The 19,673-nt window shown below is 32.7% G+C and overlaps 2 protein-coding genes across 3 annotated transcripts in view; one reads left to right on the top strand and one right to left on the bottom strand.

Annotated features, from left to right (window-relative positions):
* LOC111058522 (gastrula zinc finger protein XlCGF57.1-like) overlaps positions 1-4,242 on the bottom strand; it is a 44,906-nt gene extending 40,664 nt beyond the window's left edge. Inside the window, exon 1 of one of the 2 annotated variants that reach the window (XM_039440741.1) lies at positions 4,089-4,242. In XM_039440741.1, the coding sequence (XP_039296675.1) occupies positions 4,089-4,100 (12 nt within the window). In that variant the 5' untranslated portion in view covers positions 4,101-4,242. The remainder of the gene's footprint in view (positions 1-4,088) is intronic. The other variant, XM_039440743.1, reaches the window with a different exon arrangement.
* LOC111058137 (sodium channel protein Nach) overlaps positions 1-19,673 on the top strand; it is a 475,868-nt gene that overhangs the window by 24,069 nt on the left and 432,126 nt on the right. The gene's annotated exons all lie outside the window — the stretch shown is intronic.

Here is a 19,673-nt window from a genome sequence, read left to right as displayed (position 1 = left end):
TAAAACGCAATAGATCTAGAACCAGTGGGTAACCTGGAACTCACCCCTACACACAGACGTATAGTCTTGTAGGGGTATTCTAGTAATAATAATACTATCAATTTTATTGTATAGTGCATTTTAAAGAATAAAGAATTTTGAATTGAATTGAATCATTATTTCTCAATTATTCAATTTGCTAAGACAGTCAATACAGAATTGTCAAATTGTATATAGATCAATCAGTATTTAGGTTTGAACAGGAAGATAGTTTAACTTTGTGTTTATATTGTTGTTTTATGATTTTTATTGACAAAATCTATTCAGCATATTGCTGGTCAACAATTGATTGAATTGTACAATGTTTTTACAGATCTATTAGGCCTACAGGAATAGTCATTTTAGTTTTCCTTGATCTCTTTACAACATCAGACAACAACGCATGGTCTCTTTACAACATCAGACAACAACGCATGGTCTGATGTTGTAAAGAGATCAAGGAAAACTAAAATGACTATTCCTGTAAGTACAGGACAACCGTCCATGAGTGCCAAATTGAAATGTGACGTAAGTAAGAATTCGATTACTAAAAATTCAATTGCTGTAAATCAAAAAACTGCAAGTAGGCTTGCTAAAAAAGGTATGATTATAGGTACATCTGAGCATGAATCTAGTCTCCTGTCAGCAGGTAATAAGAGAGCATGGTTTTATGTAGGTAGAGTGAAAAGTGATGTTAGTGTTGACACAGTAAGAGAGTTTATCGTGAAATCCTTTCCGGGATCAGACCCAGTAGTTGAAAAATTACCAAGCAAAGGTGTAAATGCAAGTTTCAAATTTGGAATTAATTTTGATAAGAGGGCGGAAATCATGACTAGCTCTGTTTGGCCAAAGAACCTAGTCTTGAAGCGTTTTTTATTCAGGAGAGACTCCAAGAAGACAGTCAGCTAGCTAGTACAAACGGATCTGACTTGAAAACTGTACAAATTGTAAATAAAATTCTCAAGTTTGTCTATGTGAATGTTCAATGTCTCAGAACCAAATTTAATTTAGTGTCTCTATTTGTTGACAATGTATGTCCTGATATTTTGTGTTTGAGTGAGCATCATTTGGTGCAGTCTGAAACCAATCACTACAACTCCATTTCTCATTTGAGTCTGGCAGCTGTTTATGCTAGGACAAATCACAAAAATGGTGGTGCTGCTATTTATGTTAACAAAAATTTGGATTACAAACCTATTGACGTAACACAATACTGTGTTGAATTTGAAATTGAATTGGCTTGTGTGGAACTCAGTGCTTTGTCCATTATAGTGGTCTCTGTCTACCGTGCTCCAAGTGGAAACCTGGATAAATTCTTCGATTTGTTGGATGGATGCTTGGTGTTCTTGTCTAGGCTGGGCAGGCGGATGATACTGGGAGGAGACATGAACATACATCTGCAAGTTGAGGATGAAAAGTACTCCATATTCAAGTATCTTCTCCAGAGTCATGGTCTATTTATCACAAACCGTGAACCGACTCGTGGTAGCTCCTGCTTGGACACAATTGCAACATCCTTGAACACCTGGGAATATGAAGTGACTGTTGTTGATCCAGTTATTGCTGACCATGATGCAGTTGTGATGGACCTGCACCTGGGGCTGGTGAGTGATTCTGGAGCTGGGCAGCCTGATACTGGACCAATCACATATCGTACTATCAGGGCAGACCGACTGCCTCTCTTCAAGGCTGCTGTTGATGGTGTTGACTGGAGCAATGTTCTGAACTGTTATCAGCCAGAGAACGCATTTGGTGTTTTCTTTGAGTCTTTTATGGATGTGTTCAACAGTCATTTTCCTTTAAAAGCCAGAACTTCCAGGAAATTTGCAAGGAATCATGGAAAGTCTGTAAAGATTCTCAATGACAAATCCTGGTACACACCAAGGCTGGCACAAATCAGAAATTTGATTGTTGCTCTCCATGCGAGGATGGGGCTCATTGATGATGAGGGGGGCAGACTTCATCTCCGCAACCAGTACCTGAGAGCAAAGAGCATTTATCGAGCTGAGGTTGATGCTGCTAAAAGGGCGGCCAACATGTCAAAAATTGAATCTGCAGGAAACCCATGTAAAGCTGCCTGGGACCTCATAAACCAGATCTCCAAAGATTGTTCGAGACCTAAATGTAAAGCTACACCGGATGAATTCAACAGCTTTTTTATTGGTGAGGTGGAAAAGATAGTTGCTTCCATGAATGATGTGAGATACAATGCTCCTGGTTACAATAACAACCGAGTGAAGTTAGAACGGTGGAAGGAGGTCAGACCTGCGGATGTTGTTCGTGTTATTCGCGGCTTCAAGAACTCCCACAGTCCTGACGTCCATGGAGTTACAGTTGGTGTGCTGAAGTGTGTTGCGGATGGGATTGCTCTTCCCCTGTCTCATGTGCTCAATGTCTGTATGCGACATGGCTGTTTTCCTGATGTCCTGAAGTTATCCCGCACGATTCCAGTCTTCAAAAAGGGTGACCCTGAGTCTATGAACAACTATAGACCTATATCAATCATTCCTGTATTGGGTAAGGTGTTTGAGGTCCTAATGAAGGAGCAACTTGTGTTCCACTTCAAGAGGAATAATCTTTTTTCTGACGCACAGCATGGCTTTAGAAGTGGAAGGTCTACGTTTACAGCTGTCTCAGAGATGATTGATTTTATTGTTAAAGCCTTTGAGGAGAGAGATCTTGTTCACCTGGTCCTTGCTGATCTGAGTAAGGCATTTGATTGCGTGCCTCATGGAATTCTTCTTGAGAAGCTTGCTGGGTATGGACTGGGTGGTGAGGTGCTTGTGACCCTCAGATCCTACTTGACTGGAAGGAAGCAGATCATATCCATTGGAGGTGCTCTCTCACAGCCTATGCAGGTGGATCATGGTGTGCCACAGGGATCGGTGATGGGCCCACTACTCTTCCTGGTCATGATCAATGATCTTGGGCTTCTTGGACCGGTGCTGATGTTTGCGGATGACACCACAATTTACTCTAGGGGACGGACGGTTGAACAAGCTGGCTTGCAGGCTCAGCAAGTTTTTGATGATGCCAAGCAGTGGTTTGAGAGAAACAGACTCTGCTTGAATGAGGGGAAGACTCAGCAACCGGTTTGTGGACTTCGCAGCCTTGCTGACTCTGCCCATAAATCAGTGGTGAAACTCCTGGGATTTGTCATTGACTCAAAATTGACATGGGCTGGCCATATTGATGGAGTTTGCACCAGGCTGGCACGAGTAATCTACTTGCTGCGTAGACTCAGAGCCCTTCTCAGCAGGAAAGATATGGTGATGGTATACTTTGCCCTTTTCCATTCCCATCTGCTGTATGGACTTCTGCTGTGGGGGCATGCAGCGGGCTGCAAGAGTGTGCTGATGCTCCAGAAGAAAGCACTTCGAGTGATCACCTCAGCAGGGCATCGTGAGCACTGTAGGCCTATCTTCATTGACCTGGGCATCCTTACGGTCTTCAACCAGTACATACTGTTGAGTCTGTTGCATGTTAAGGACACCGAGGGCAGTCATGTGCTGAGGGCTGATAGTCATGTGCACGCTACAAGGAGGAGACTTGATATTGACATACCTCGCTGCAGAACCAACAAGAGAAAAGACTCCTTCCCAATATTTGCACTGCGCCTATACAATGACCTGCCTGCTGGTGTGAAGAACCTGCAGGGTATTGCTTTTAAAAACCGAGTTGAGATCTGGCTGAAGAGGAACCCATTCTACTCAGTCAATGAGTATTTTAATGCTCACAAGGACAATATAGTTTGACCTGTCATCTTACCATTCGACGCCATCCATCCAGTTCCCTGGTCATGGATGTAGAAGGAGGAATTAAGGAATTAAGGAATTAAGGCCTAGACATTTTACATGCTCTAATGCATAATATAATGTAAATATGAATCATGTAGCAATAGCTCGATAACGCTTTAAAACCTCAATTTAACATGATATAAGAAGATATAAATAATCATAATAAATAATACAGTAATTTTCAATTTGAAAAAGGCCTTAATGATTTTTAGGTTATGTACCGTACGTCTATTGTGATTTATTGCTTATACAATTTTCAAGTAGGCTACTTACTTCTGACTCCATTTTAGTATTTTATATTTGAATTGATATTGGGCTAAGACGAAATAAACTACTAAACTATTATAAATTATTAAAGGACAGCCGAACACAAAAACACCTTCCAATAAATTAGCAAGGAAAGATGCAACACCATAGAACAGAAAGTATACAGAAAGGTGTCTTCAATTAATCTGATCATGCATTTTACATGGCACCAAGACTAAGTTGTGTGCTCTGAGCAGTGAACTCTATACTAAGTCACTGAACTGTATACTAAGTTACTAACTGGAATGGACTAGCAACACAAAGAAAGTGAGGCACCTGGTAAAGATAGGCAACCCGCATTGCTGTGGGATTCGTCATTTTGTAACACATTGGCTCTTATGGAAAAATACATTGCACAGTTTCAATTTCTATTTTATTTCTATATTGTATGTCTTATTCCATGGAATCGTTATTTTTACTTTATTGAGCAGTTCATTGTTAACTTTTTGAGAGCAAAAATAATAAAATAGGTTGAATATGAATAAAGAAAAGATTTTTTTCATGTCTAACTACAGTAGTTTTAGTATTGTCAACTTTTCACAAGCAAGGGAATAACTTTGGGCCAGATTTCAGAGAAGCGTATCATCTATTTATTTTTATTTATTTAACAAGGACAAATATAAACTGTCATGAAATGATTGGGAATGAAAAAACAGGCTCATAGTCCTTATTATTCCAATCCCGAATTTTGTTCGTACACAGTCCAAAGGAGGGCTGTGTTTAATCGAAACTATTAAACACAGTCTTATGTTCATTTTGATAGGTTATACTATTGTTTTTTTGGATTATATGATTTATTGTTATTGTTAAAGGAAAGATTTATGATTTATTGTTTGAGGAAATATCTTAATTTAATAATATAGGCCTACTTACAGCAGGCTATAAATGTAGAATTATGTAGGTGTGCATTAGTGTAATTTCAAATCATGTAAGAGTGGGCGATTCAGAAATGAAGCAAATAACGAAGAAACATTTTATTATAATTATATGACTCTGAAAAGCAAACAGTAAAATATGCTACATAATTACCAGAGCAAAATGAACAATTTGAAATTGAAAGGTTTCAAAAATTAATTACAATTCAGCTGATAACAATCTCATATTTTTCACAATAAAAGTAGGTAAATAGAATGAATTAATTATCTCTTTCCTGTATAGGGCTACTTGTAATATAAATATAAAGAAAATAAAAATCTCAGTACCCTTTTTTTCAAATATTTTTAAAAAACATGTTGTGATAAAATATTTTTAAAAAAGGGTACCGGTACTGAGATTTTTATTTTCTTCATATTTAAAATGAATTATGTTGAGTCATGATGATTATTAACACAGGCTTATTAAATATATAATAATAGCAATGCACTAGGTATTCTGATAACATTTCAAATCATGTAAGTGTGGGGATTTCAGAAATGATGCTAAGAAATCTATGAAGAAACATTTATATTAATTGTATTATAATTATTACCATATGATAAGCAAACAGTAAAATATGCTAAATAATTATTATAATATTGTAAATTGAATGATTATTTATTTGAAACTTGAATGTTTCAAAAATTAATCACAATTCAGCTGATAGCAATATCATATTTTTCAAAATAAAAGTAGGCTACTAAAATAAAGTAGGTACCAGTACCTAAAATAAATTATGTCATGTCATGATGATAACACAGAAATTATTAATCATTTGTATCTATTCTTTTTTGAATAAGGATTCATTTGTTCTTCAACTATGTTTTTTTTATTTTAGATGCTAATAAAGTAGGCCCAAATTTTCAATTAGCATAGAAACTATCACAGTATACTAGGAATAAAACCAAATTTGTTGTTTTATTTTTGGTCAAATAAACTGATCAATATAGAAAAAAGTATTGGAAATGCATGTAAAACAAAAAGTTTTCTTCAAATTCATCAATAGACTAAAAATGTTCGACTTACCTGTGAAATGGTATTTCATTTCCTTTAACATGCCCATTCTTGCATCCAAATGCAACACAATACATCACCATTTTTCGGTCGTATTTTTATTCAATTCTACGCATTTTACAACAAATACATCACAATATTTAAGAGAAAAGGTTGTGATATAATACTGATAGCCCCAATACTCATTCAAATCCATTTTTCAACTTTAAAAATGAAAAATCGTACTCAAGAGCTGCAACAACCTGCTTAAATGTATGAGTACGAGAGAGAAGGGAATCTCACATGGTATGCCTGTCTCACTCACTCCGCCTTACACACTTTTAGCTGTAGCTTAGCATTGGACAGCCCGTTCCAGTTAGTATAAAGTTCACTGTACTAAGTATAGAGTTAGTATAGAGTTCAGTGGTTCTGAGATGGCGCCATCTTTGTAGAACTTGAATTTGCCGCTAATTTCAAAACACTCAAATAAAAGCATTGCTACTCTTTTGTTCTCATATTTTAAAAATTCGATGAAATCACTTGAAATTTATAAACTCAAATTGATACATCATGATTATCTATTAATTCTAGTGATATGAATAGATAAATGAATAGAAATATTATGAAGGTATAATGTTGATCAAGTGATTGGGAAAACTTTTATAAATTCTGATACAAGGTTCTTTTTGACAAGGCAACAAGTTGAACATTATATTTCAGTGATAAAATTAACAGAAATAGTTTAAATATTGCATTCACTCCTATAGAAATACAATTAGACTTGAAAAAATAAATAAAAATAATCTGTGGAATTTTTAAAATGAACTAATTCAAAATATAAATAATTTAAGAAGGCACAGAGCAACAAATCAGATGTTGCAGTCACAAATCATTCTCGGTCTTACCACAGAGATATAAATTTCTTGAAATTTATTTTACTTTGTGGTTTTTCACAGCACTGTAATGTACATGTCCAGGTAACGGTTTCTCCCATTCATTCACCATTCAGTTCTTTGTGATGAGAGTTACCAAGCACAAGCACTATATCCCTAACCTACTATGTAGTAGCATAGGTTATGCTATATCTGGGGAAGCTGATACTATACTGACAGTGAATAATTGAACCGCCAAGCTGAACTTCTGTCTCATATTTCCACAAACGTCTAAATGTAAATTCGTCAATTACATTTAACAAATAATAGTGAATAACAAATAGTGAGTAGGTTTTTGATTTTGTATTCAAATTTTTTAAATAAGTGCAATATTTCTAAAGTTTTTAATTTATTGTGACACATTCTGTAATTTATTTAGAGTATAAAATCAACCTTCAAAATTCAAAATTTTAAATCATCATTCTTGGACCGAAAATCAAGTGACGAAGCAGTGTGTGATTAGGCCTACATAACCTTATCTTTTGGACAACACAATTTTATCAAAATTATTGGAGAGAAATAGTACAGGCTCAGCCTAGTTTTTCCTCCAATGTCATAATTGTATTATGATTATAGTATTTTATATAATAAAAGAATAAAAAATAAAAAAATAATTTTGGAGCTAGCTTCAGTTCATCTCCTTCATTGATGCTCTTGATATTCTTTTTCTCCAACACCTTGACCTTTGGGAAAAATCATTCCATGATCAAGGAAGATAGGTTGTTCCTGAGCAATTTTAGAAGATGTGGCACATCATTAAGTACCAAAATATGATGAGAGGCGATTGATGGGTGATTGAAGAATGATTTTGCAATTGTCACATACAATGAATTCCATAGACTTTGGTTTCCTCCGCCCATGTCACTCACTACACCAACAACTTTGAAGTCCGAATTTCTGAACTGAAATAACTTCAAAAAGAATATATTTTGTTATTTTTTGATCAAATGCATAGTATATTATTTGCTTCCATTTCCTACATACACTCATGCCATCACAACCTGAACTTTTGAGTGTGGTCCAAGAATTTGGTCTGGAAGACATTTAATATTCCTTGTCCACATTAATAGAGTTGACAATCCTGGTAATGGTAAGTTCATTTTTAATCCTAGAAAGTTGTATGCTCTCCCAGATGAAGAACAAAGTGTTAATGCTAAAACAATATCACTCTCATTCCATTTCAGTATTTTATTGTTCAGTAGCCTTGCAATTTGACCTTCGGTGAACACTTTTTTCAACACTTTTCTGTATAATTTTTACAACTCTGAACTGTACAGCTAGCAGGCATTGCAGGAGAATAACTTATCAAGTGGTCAAGAAAAAACTAACTATTTACATAAAATATCAATTGAGGTGAAGTTCAATTTGTATTACAGTCATAATGATGCACACAGAAAGACTACAAACTAATATCTATTACAAAATAATAATCAACTAATAATGCACTGCAAACATTGCCTAACACTGCATTGTTCAACACACTACTCTATTCGACTGTGAATTATAATAATATATACACCAATAATAAAACGAAAAAAATAATAAACCGATAAACTGATCCACAGCCTACTAGATAGAGTAAGCTATTATCTAAAGTATGCCATGACTGATCCCAATAAATTCGAAGCATTGCATTCACATAATATTATGCATTGAAGACAAACTGGAGCACATGTTCTACAATTTGTACTACAGCCTACGTCACAGCTGCCGTTCCCCCACTCCAATTGCATTTCAACTCCAAATTAGATGAGTGACCAACCTTCTGTCTACTAACTTTGATCACACAGACATACCTTCTTGTGCTGGCACATGATTTCAGCTGGTTAATAAATAATAATAAATAAATAAATCATTTAATTTGTTCAACATAATGTTACACAAATGAGTTGCAAAAATACATGGGAAAAATAACATGGAAATAAACAACAACGCTAATATTGGAGGTTGCAATAAAACATATTGCATTCGAAAAATAACAATCAATCAATAATGTGGATTCAAGTACAAGCTACACCATATCATCCAGTTAAACTTAATATTGTTCGTCTTATCCGAATAGCTGCATTGGTATAGAAATAAATATCATTTATTTTATCTCTGTTTAGATTCGACAAGAGAATCAAAACTTTATCTTCGTCCTGAACAATGTTAACAGAGTATTTGGCCAGATAACGTCGCCGGATATCATTGTACATGGGACATCTAATAAGAAAGTGAAACAGACTCTCCTACTCTTGAAAATTACATAGAGGGCATAAGATAGTACAATCAAAAAAGGTGCCACTTCCATCCATAAACAAATACATACTCATCTGCGTTGCCATCCACAATTGTGTTATGCATCTGACTCTAGAAAATGACATGATACATCAAAATGATTTCCATCGAAAACAATATAAACAAAAGAAATATATTTATTATTATTATTATTATCATTATTATTATTACAAGCATGTGAGTTATTATTTTTATGTATTTATACTTCTACTTCATCTTATAAAATTACGTCTATGTTCCACAAATTATTGACTATTTTGGAAGCTCACAAAATTAGTGCCAGCACAAGTTCTTTTGAATTGTTAAGCCTATCTCCTTATTTAACAAATGTATATCATAGTAGATGAAATTATATTATTTATTTTATGTTTTAATGGAACCTAATGATAATTTAGAACAACTCATAATATGGAATTTTTCTCATTTAAAAGCTTTAAAGTTGGATCTATTTCCACCACTCAATTGGCGCATTTGTTAAGTCACAGGATCTAACCAATCCCGAATTAGTATGTAAATTTGGAGAGTATTAATTTCTGAGAAGAAACTCAGGTGGAAATTAGAAGAAGAGGACTCAATGCCATTTTCAACAAATTACCAGTGGGATACAGACCTGGTCCACATACTTAATTTTTAAAAGGTTCAATTCCTGTTTTAATGTCATTTAATCTTTGTTCTTTCTGTTCTCAAAAGTTGTGATCTGTGATATTAATTTTTGCGAATTCATTCAAAGAGTCCCTGAAATTCTTATAGTGAGGTCTGATTAGATTTCGCCACATGTGAAGGATCTAGCTGGCACGAAATATCCTACAGCCGAATATATTTTGAATGCCAAAACAGAAACAAAAGTCTACCTAAGTTGTTAGAACATATAAAAGGGGATCCCTGCTATTCTATGAAAAATTATACAGCCTATAGATTCGTCAATTTGGGAAAAAGTCATGACTATAGATTTAAGGATACCAAATTATTATAAATGATTTTTATTTCAATAAGTCAAATTTAATATTCACACTGTAGTTAGCCGAAAGGTCTATTTCCTTAGGCAAACCCTCACCCTGATGTCTTTTATCAGTAATTTTATTAATTTTTCAAATTATAATTTTGTATTAGCCTACTTGGCCTATATAATTTTGTATGTCTTATGACCCTTCCAAGGGCTATCACCTACCTCATTTCAATCAATTTAATATTATTACATTTTCATACAGTATCTATTATTTGCAGATTCAATTTTATTATCATTCAATATTTAACCATTATCAGTTTGCAACTATATTTTGTATAATTTGTTTATCTATCCATTCAATTTTTTGCTATTTGGGTATTCCTTTACAATATATTTATATTATCTATTCACCTCTCTGGATTTATTTCATTACACCTCCAAGTTCGTTCTTTCTCAACTGATACATATCAATCATGCAGGACACGACCTGCTTTGTATAGTAGTCATATATTATATTGTTGAGTATCATAAATATTCTTAGAACATTATTTCTTCTGGTGGTAGATGGGAGTCGATATTTGTATCAAGTAATAGAATATTTTATTGGAGATATCCTACCAAAACAAATAAGATCGACTGCTATCAACCTACTGCATCGAGGTGTATTGAAACCAGCATTAACAACCAGTTAATGCCACAAGGAGAGGTAATTGATCGCATAGACAGCATCAAAATTAAACTCGGTACTGGAAGCATTTACTATTTTGGTTTGGCACTTTGCAATCTTACAACCTATAGTATTTGTCAGAGACCCGGTTTGCATGGATTTGCCATTTTTTCTGTTGTCTTGTGCAGTCTAATATCTCTTCCAACTGTAAAACAGGTATTAGAATCTAAATATACTGGTTGTTATTTGGAGAGTGAACTCACTCAGACATTTCAATCTCTGCTTGGTCCTAGCAACAGCATTGATTGTAATAGGCAGATTCAAACTGAACTATATTTTATTATCGAATTGGATTCAGTTTTAATTTACCACATTCCCACCTATGGCATTAGTTTGGAAGTTTATAGTTCCTACTTCGGCTACCTTTGTAGACCGCAAAACCTATCAATTCAACAAATTACTTTATCAAATCAATCTCATCTATATACTGTTCACTCTGCCTAGATCCTATAAATTCGTTGCCATCTATGCCTTCACAAGTCAGACAAAAATCAACCTAACCTATAATTACGAAGTACAGTTTCATAACCTCAAAGTTTACAACTGTTTATTTGGTTTTTGGTTCAATTGCTCAAAGTTTACGATTATTCATTTTTGTGCATGCTTGTGCCCCGCCAAGGAGTAGAACGTCACACATGCCGACACAACATAAGCCATTAAACTGACAAAAATCAACCTAACTTATAATTATGAAGTACAGTCTCATAACCTCAAAGTTTCCAAATGTTTATTTGGTTTTTGGTTCAATAGCTCAAAGTTTACCATTATACATTTTTGTGCATGCTTGTGCCCCGCCAAGGAGTAGAATGTCACACATGCCGACACAACATAAGCCATTAAACGTTGAGAACTATCACTCAGAGTTTATAATATTATAACTCCGATTTTCAATTTGATAATACAAAATTTATATTTATTTAGTGCATGTTCATTCCCTTCCTCAGAGCAGTACATGACAAGCAGTAAACCTCTTTTGAGTTATATTTGTGAGTATTTTTATATATTTAAAAGTATTCTCTCTTGTATTATTTTTAGATGTTATAATATTATATTATTATAATATTGAGTATGTTTTTTAAGAAATAGATTTGAAAAATTGAATATTATAATTTTTATGTGAGGTAAAATACATTACCTGAGTTTGCATATTTTGAAAACCCCTTGAAAAATAACCTTATTTTGAAAATTCGTAGCTCCGGAACCAAGAACGGTAGAGTCCTGCGTGACCACTCAATTTATTTGAAATTCTATTTTCTTCAATTTTGTCAAGAATGATTTTTCTTGAGAAACTCAAGGTTTTCGAGATTGAATGAAAAATTCGAAAAAAGTCCGAAATTTTGGGGGTGAAGCCACCCTCATGATGCATGATGTCCTTTGAACAACATTTTGTCAAACTGAAATTAAGGGAATTATCGTTGAAAAGAATAAAAACTGTTGTAATGTCCTTCAAAAAACACTGGGAAGAAATAATCTTAACTTGATAAATATTGATGAAAAGTTTTTGTTTTTAATTCTATGTATCAAAAATGCCATATTGCATTTTTCAACATATTTAGCAGAGAAAACTTGCTACTGGAATGGAAATAAAATATAATACTGATGACCCCCTGGGTTGGAGAACTCGCTCAAGAACTGTTGTATTGCAATCTTTGAAACCTGCAACTATCAATTATTATACAGAGTTAGTTTAAATTATGGGAACAGCTAAATATTTCTTTTACAAGGATAATTATTTGACAGTAGGTTTCATTGAAGATCCTATTTGAAATAAGAAATCACTCTGTCCCTTCAACATCTTTGTCCCCCATATGAAATCAAATTAATTTTTTAAATAAGAAGGTGGTCATGTGATGCATGATTCCCATACAGAGCTCCAAGAGAAAATGAATGACAGAAACAACACATTGATATCTCAACCTGTATCATTTTGTTTATGTAAAAGTTGTGAATTATGTTGAATATCAACCAGCTGGGTAAATAATAACTTAATTGATATTGTTTCGGATTTCAAAGTAGTTGAAGAAATGTTAACATCCGATCACTTGCCTATAGTATTGGAAACTAAACTCCAACTAAAAAGAATTAATAGTAGAGCGAATTGTTATCGCAATGTAGATAGATTAGAAATTAAGCTACGTTGGTCAGATGATAGGGTGGAAATGTACCAAGCGTCGATGAAAAACTCCGATAAACTGTTTATCATCACTGAATACAGTGATACTGAATCATGCCATAATAATTTGATAAGCGCAATAAAAGAAACCGCTAGTAGATTAGGTTTATGTATAAGTCCTAAGAATAATTTCATTTTTAAGAATAAACCATGGTTCGATTTGGATGCAATAAACTAAAAAGGTGTCTAAGAAAAGCATACAGAGATGTAAAAAAACATAATTTTGTGGACGAGTATTCAAATATCTACTTTACAAGAAAAAGAGAATATAAAAAGTTATTGCAGGCTAAAAAAGAAACCTATTTCCAAAAGCTTAGAGAAAGACTTGGTAATGTAAAAAGCTCTTATGAGTTTTGGAGTGCAGTGAGGCAATTCAAAGGAAGGAAAAGTACATCCAATGATATCAATTCAAATATTTGGTTCGACTTTTTAAAAGATAAATATAGAGAATTAAATATAGCTGTAGCACCAGAATTACAAGACGCTACTCATCCTTATTTAGATAAACCGATCATGCTGGAAGAATTGAAACTCGCATTTAAAAAAATGAAAAATAAGAAGGCTCCTGGTCCCGATGATGTAAGCAATGAGTTTTATAAATCCCTACCTCTTCAATGGAAATATTACATTCTAGTAGCTCTTTTCAATCTGGTTTTGAGTGGAAAAAATTTACCGCAGGAATGGTCCCGGTTGAAGATGTTTTTCTTATTGAAAAAATGAGATCCGCTGGTTCCAAATAATTATAGAAGTATAGCACTTCTTAACACTATTGTTGAATTATTCACGGGAATTTTGGAAACTGGAATTTCAGCTTGGGTAGAGAGTTGTTCATTACTACCGGAGGGTCAAAGTGGGTTTCGAAGAGGGCGTAGTTGCATGGACAATGTATTTGTTCTTAACACGCTCATATACAATAGTGTAGAATTTCAACATAAAATATTGTATGCAATATATGTAGATTTCCAAGCCGCTTTTGACTCAGTCCCACATAATCAACTCTGGCATAAATTAGGAACGTTAGGTGTTAGTGGTAAACTGATAAGAGTTCTGCACCAGCTTTATGTGAATGCGAGATTGGATATAGGTAGTCAGAGGGGATTGATAGCCATAGAGAGGGGGGTTTTGCAGGGGGACACAATCTCTCCTTTGTTGTTCTCTCTATACATATCAGATATGGACTCTTATTCCAGAGGAAAGGGTTTTCGCGGTACCAGAATAAATGAACATAATGATATATTAATGTTGCTCTACGCAGACGACATAGTTATTCTGGCTGACAGCGTTCCTGATGTGAGAAATAAACTAAGTTGTCTATCTGAATATTGCAATGAGCTAGGATTGAAGGTTAATACAGATAAGACTAAAATTGACCCGTTTCATAGAGGCAGGTTAAGAGGAAATTTGAATTTCAGTTATCAAGGGGAAAAAATAGAAGTTACTAATAAATATAAATATTTGGGAGTAGAATTTAGTAGTTCAGGTCGGTTTGTAAATTTTTGTGAATTAGTTCTGAGTATGGCAAAGAGTGTGACCGCTTGTGTCATGGGAGTTCTGGGTAAAGCTAAGTCTGAGTCTTGGGACAGTAAAATGAAATTGTATGAGGCTACGGTGCTGCCCGCTGTCCTATACGGATCTGAAATCTGGGCTCTAGGATATCTGGATTTGATAGAGAAGGCACAGTTACAGTTTTTCAAGAGACTTCTAGTATTGAATAAGTACACACCTAGCTTTGCTTTAAGACTTGAAACTGGAAGGTTGAGGTTGTCACATATAATTTTTCGTCAAGCATTGAATTTTTATATCAACGTTTTGAAAATGCCATCTCATAGATATCCAAAAATGTGTATGAATAAACTGTTAGACTTAAGCACTAACGATAATAGAATAAATGAGAATAGAAACAACTGGATTAATCTAATGAAAGAACAAATGTCTCTTGCTAACTTAAGATACTTTTTAAATGTAGATTTCACTATATTGGAGAAAGAAAGTGACTATATTATTAGAAAACATGCAAGAGCTTTGTATATTGCAGATATAAGTGAAGCAATATAGTCCAGATCTTTTCCTGGTTACATAGTTTTAAATCCAAATTTAATTTTAGGGAATGGTTATGGTCATGAAAATCATTAAAAATTGAAATCTTTTATTTTCTCGAAAATCCATGATGTAAATCTCAGGAAATCCATGATGTAGGCTAACCATCATGAAAATCATGAAGAATTGAAATTTTTTTCTCGAAAATCCATGATGTAAATCTCAGAAAATCAATGATGTAGGCTAACCATCATGAAAATCATGAAAAATTGAAATTTTTTATTTTCTCGAAAATCCATTATGTAAGTCTCAGAAAATCCATGATGTAGGATAACCATCATGAAAATCATTAAAAATTGAAATTTTTTATTTTCTCGAAAATCCATGATGTAACACCATCATGAAAATCATGAAAAATTGAATTTTTTTATTTTTTCGAAAATCCATGATGTAAATCTCAGAGAATCCATGATGTAGGCTAACCATAATGAAAATCATGAAAAATTGAAATTTTTCATTTTCTCAAAAATCCATGAAGTAAATCTCAGAAAATCCATGATGTTGGCTAACCATCATGAAAATCATGAAAAATTGAAATTTATTATTTTCTCGAAAATCCATGATTTAACACCATCATGAAAATCATGAAAAATTGAAATTTTTTATTTTCTCGAAAATCCATGATGTAAATCTCAGAAAATCCATGATGTAGGCTAACCATCATGAAAATCATGAAAAATTGAAATTTTTTATTTTCTCGAAAATCCATGATGTAATCTCAGAAAATCCATGATGTAGGCTAACTATCATGATAATCATGAAAAATTGAGATTTTTTATTTTCTCAAAAATCCATGATGTAAATCTCAGAAAATCCATGATGTGAATGTCAGGAAATCCATGATGTAGGCTAACCATCATGAAAATCATGAAAAATTGATTTTTTTTCCTCGAAAATCCATGATGTAACATCATCATGGAAATCATGAAAAATTGAAATTTTTTATTTTCTCGAAAATCCATGATGTAGGCTAACCATCATGGAAATCATGAAAAATTGAAATATTTTATTTTCTCGAAAATCCATGATGTAAATATCAGAAAATCCATGATGTAGGCTAACCATCATGGAAATCATGAAAAATTGAAATATTTTATTTTCTCGAAAATCCATGATGTAAATCTCAGAAAATCCATGATGTAGGCTAACCATCATGAAAATATTGGAAAATTGAAATTTTTTATTTTCTCGAAAATCCATGATGTAAATCTCAGAAAATCCAAGATGTAGGCTAACCATCATGAAAATCATGAAAAATTGAAATTTTTTATTTTCTGAAAAATCCATGATGTAAATCTCAGAGAATCCATGATGTAGGCTAACCATCATGAAAATCATGAAAAATTTAAATTTCTTATTTCCTCGGAAATCCATGATGTAAATCTCAGAAAATCCATGATGTAGGCTAACCATCATGAAAATCATGAAAAATTGAAATTTTTTATTTTCTCGAAAATCCATGATGTAACACCATCATGAAAATCATGAAAAATTGAAATTTTTTATTTTCTCGAAAATCCATGATGTAGGCTAACCATCATGGAAATCATGAAAAATTGAAATATTTTATTTTCTCGAAAATCCATGATGTAAATCTCAGAAAATCCATGATGTAGGCTAACCATCATGAAAATCATGGAAAATTGAAATTTTTTTTTTCTCGAAAATCCATGATGTAAATCTCAGAAAATCCAAGATGTAGGCTAACCATCATGAAAATCATGAAAAATTGAAATTTTTTATTTTCTGAAAAATCCATGATGTAAATCTCAGAAAATCCATGATGTAGGCTAACCATCATGAATATCATGAAAAATTGAAATATTTTATTTTCTCGAAAATCCATGATGTAAATCTCAGAAAATCCATGATGTAGGCTAACCATCATGAAAATCATGGAAAATTGAAATTTTTTATTTTCTCGAGAATCCAGAATGTAAATCTCTGAAAATCCATGATGTGGGCTAACCATCATGAAAATCATGAAAAATTTTTTTTTTTTTTATTTCATCGAAAATCCATGATGTAACACCATCATGAAAATCATGAAAAATTGAAATTTTTTATTTTCTCGAAAATGCATGATGTAGGCTAACCATCATGGAAATCATGAGAAATTGAAATATTTTATTTTCTCGAAAATCCATGATGTAAATCTCAGAAAATCCATGATGTAGGCTAACCATCATGAAAATCATGGAAAATTGAAATTTTTTATTTTCTCGAGAATCCATGATGTAAATCTCAGAAAATCCATGATGTAGGCTAACCAACATGAAAATCATGAAAAATTGCAATTTTTTATTTTCTCGAATATCCATGATGTGAATGTCAGGAAATCCATGATGTAGGCTAACCATCATGAAAATCATGAAAAATTGAAATTTTTTTTTTCTCATAAATCCATGATGTAAATCTCAGAAAATCCATGATGTAGCCAACCATTATGAAAATCATGAAAAATTGAAATTTTTTTTTCTCGAAAATCCATGATGTAATACCATCATGAAAATCATGAAAAATTGAAATTTTTTATATTCTCGAAAATCCATGATGTAAATCTCAGAAAATTCATGATGTAGGCTAACCATTATGAAAATCATGAAAAATTTAAATTTTCTATTTTCTCGAAAATCCATCATGTAAATCTCAGAAAATCCATAATGTAGGCTAACCATCATGAAAATCAGGAAAAATTGTAATTTTTTATTTTCTCGAAAATCATGATGTAAATCCATGATGTAAATCTCAGGAAATCCATGATGTAGGCTAACCATCATGAAAATCATGAAAAATTGATTTTTTTTATTTTCTCGAAAATCCATGATGTAACACCATCATGAAAATCATCAAAAATTGAAATTTTTCATTCTCTCGAAAATCCATGATGTAGGCTAACCATCATGGAAATCATGAAAAATTGAAATATTTTATTTTCTCGAAAATCCATGATGTAAATCTCAAAAAATCCATGATGTGGGCTAACCATCATGAAAATCATGAAAAATTGAAATTTTTTTTCTCGGAAATCCATGATGTAAATCTCAGAAAATCCATGATGTAGGCTAATCATCATGAGAATCATGAAAAATTGAAATATTTTTTTCTCAGAAATCCATGATGTAACACCATCATGGAAATCATGAAAAATTGAAATTTTTTTTTTTCTCGAAAATCCATGATGTAAATCTCAGAAAATCCATGATGTGGGCTAACCATCATGAAAATCATGAAAAATTGAAATTTTTTTTTCTCGGAAATCCATGATGTAAATCTCAGAAAATCCATGATGTAGGCTAACCATCATGAGAATCATGAAAAATTGAAATATTTTTTTCTCAGAAATCCATGATGTAACACCATCATGGAAATCATGAAAAATTGAAATATTTTTTTTTCTCGAAAATCCATGATGTAAATCTCAGAAAATCCATGATGTAGGCTAACCATCATGAAAATCATGAAAAATTGAAATTTTCTATTTTCTCGAAAATCCATGATGTAAATCTCAGAAAATCCATGATGTAGGCTAACCATCATGAAAATCATGAAAAATTGTAATTTTTTATTTTCTCGAAAATCATGATGTAAATCCATGATGTAAATCTCAGAAAATCCATGATGTAGGCTAACCATCATGAAAATCATGAAAAATTGATTTTTTTTATTTTCTCGAAAATCCATGATGTAACACCATCATGAAAATCATGAAAAATTGAAATTTTTCATTCTCTCGAAAATCCATGATGTAGGCTAACCATCATGGAAATCATGAAAAATTGAAATTTTTTATTTTCTCGAAAATCCATGATGTAAATCTCAGAAAATCCATGATGTGGGCTAACCATCATGGAAATCATGAAAAATTGAAATTTTTTTTTCTCGGAAATCCATGATGTAAATCTCAGAAAATCCATGATGTAGGCTAACCATCATGAGAATCATGAAAAATTGAAATATTTTATTTTCTCGAAAATCCATGATGTAACACCATCATGGAAATCATGAAAAATTGAAATATTTTTTTTCTCGAAAATCCATGATGTAAATCTCAGAAAATCCATGATGTAGGCTAACCATCATGAAAATCATTAAAAATTGAAATTTTTTATTTTCTCGAAAATCCATGATGTAAATCTCAGGAAATCCATGATGTAGGCTAACCATCATGAAAATCATGAAAAATTGAAATTTTTCATTTTCTCGAAAATCCATGATGTAAATCTCAGAAAATCCATTATGTAAATCTCAGAAAATCCATGATGTAGGCTATACCATCATGAAAATCATGAAAAATTGATTTTTTTTCCTCGAAAATCCATGATGTAAATCCATGATGTAATACCATCATGAAAATCATGAAAAATTGAAATTTTTTATTTTCTCGAAAATCCATGATGTTGGCTAACCATCATGGAAATCATGAAAAATTGAAATTTTTTATTTTCTCGAAAATCCATGATGTAATCTCAGAAAATCCATGATGTAG

This window comes from Nilaparvata lugens, chromosome 14, assembly GCF_014356525.2.
Source record: "Nilaparvata lugens isolate BPH chromosome 14, ASM1435652v1, whole genome shotgun sequence".
Lineage (NCBI taxonomy): Eukaryota > Metazoa > Arthropoda > Insecta > Hemiptera > Delphacidae > Nilaparvata > Nilaparvata lugens.
Note: the sequence above shows the minus strand (reverse complement) of the source record. Positions and strands in the feature narration are given on the sequence as shown.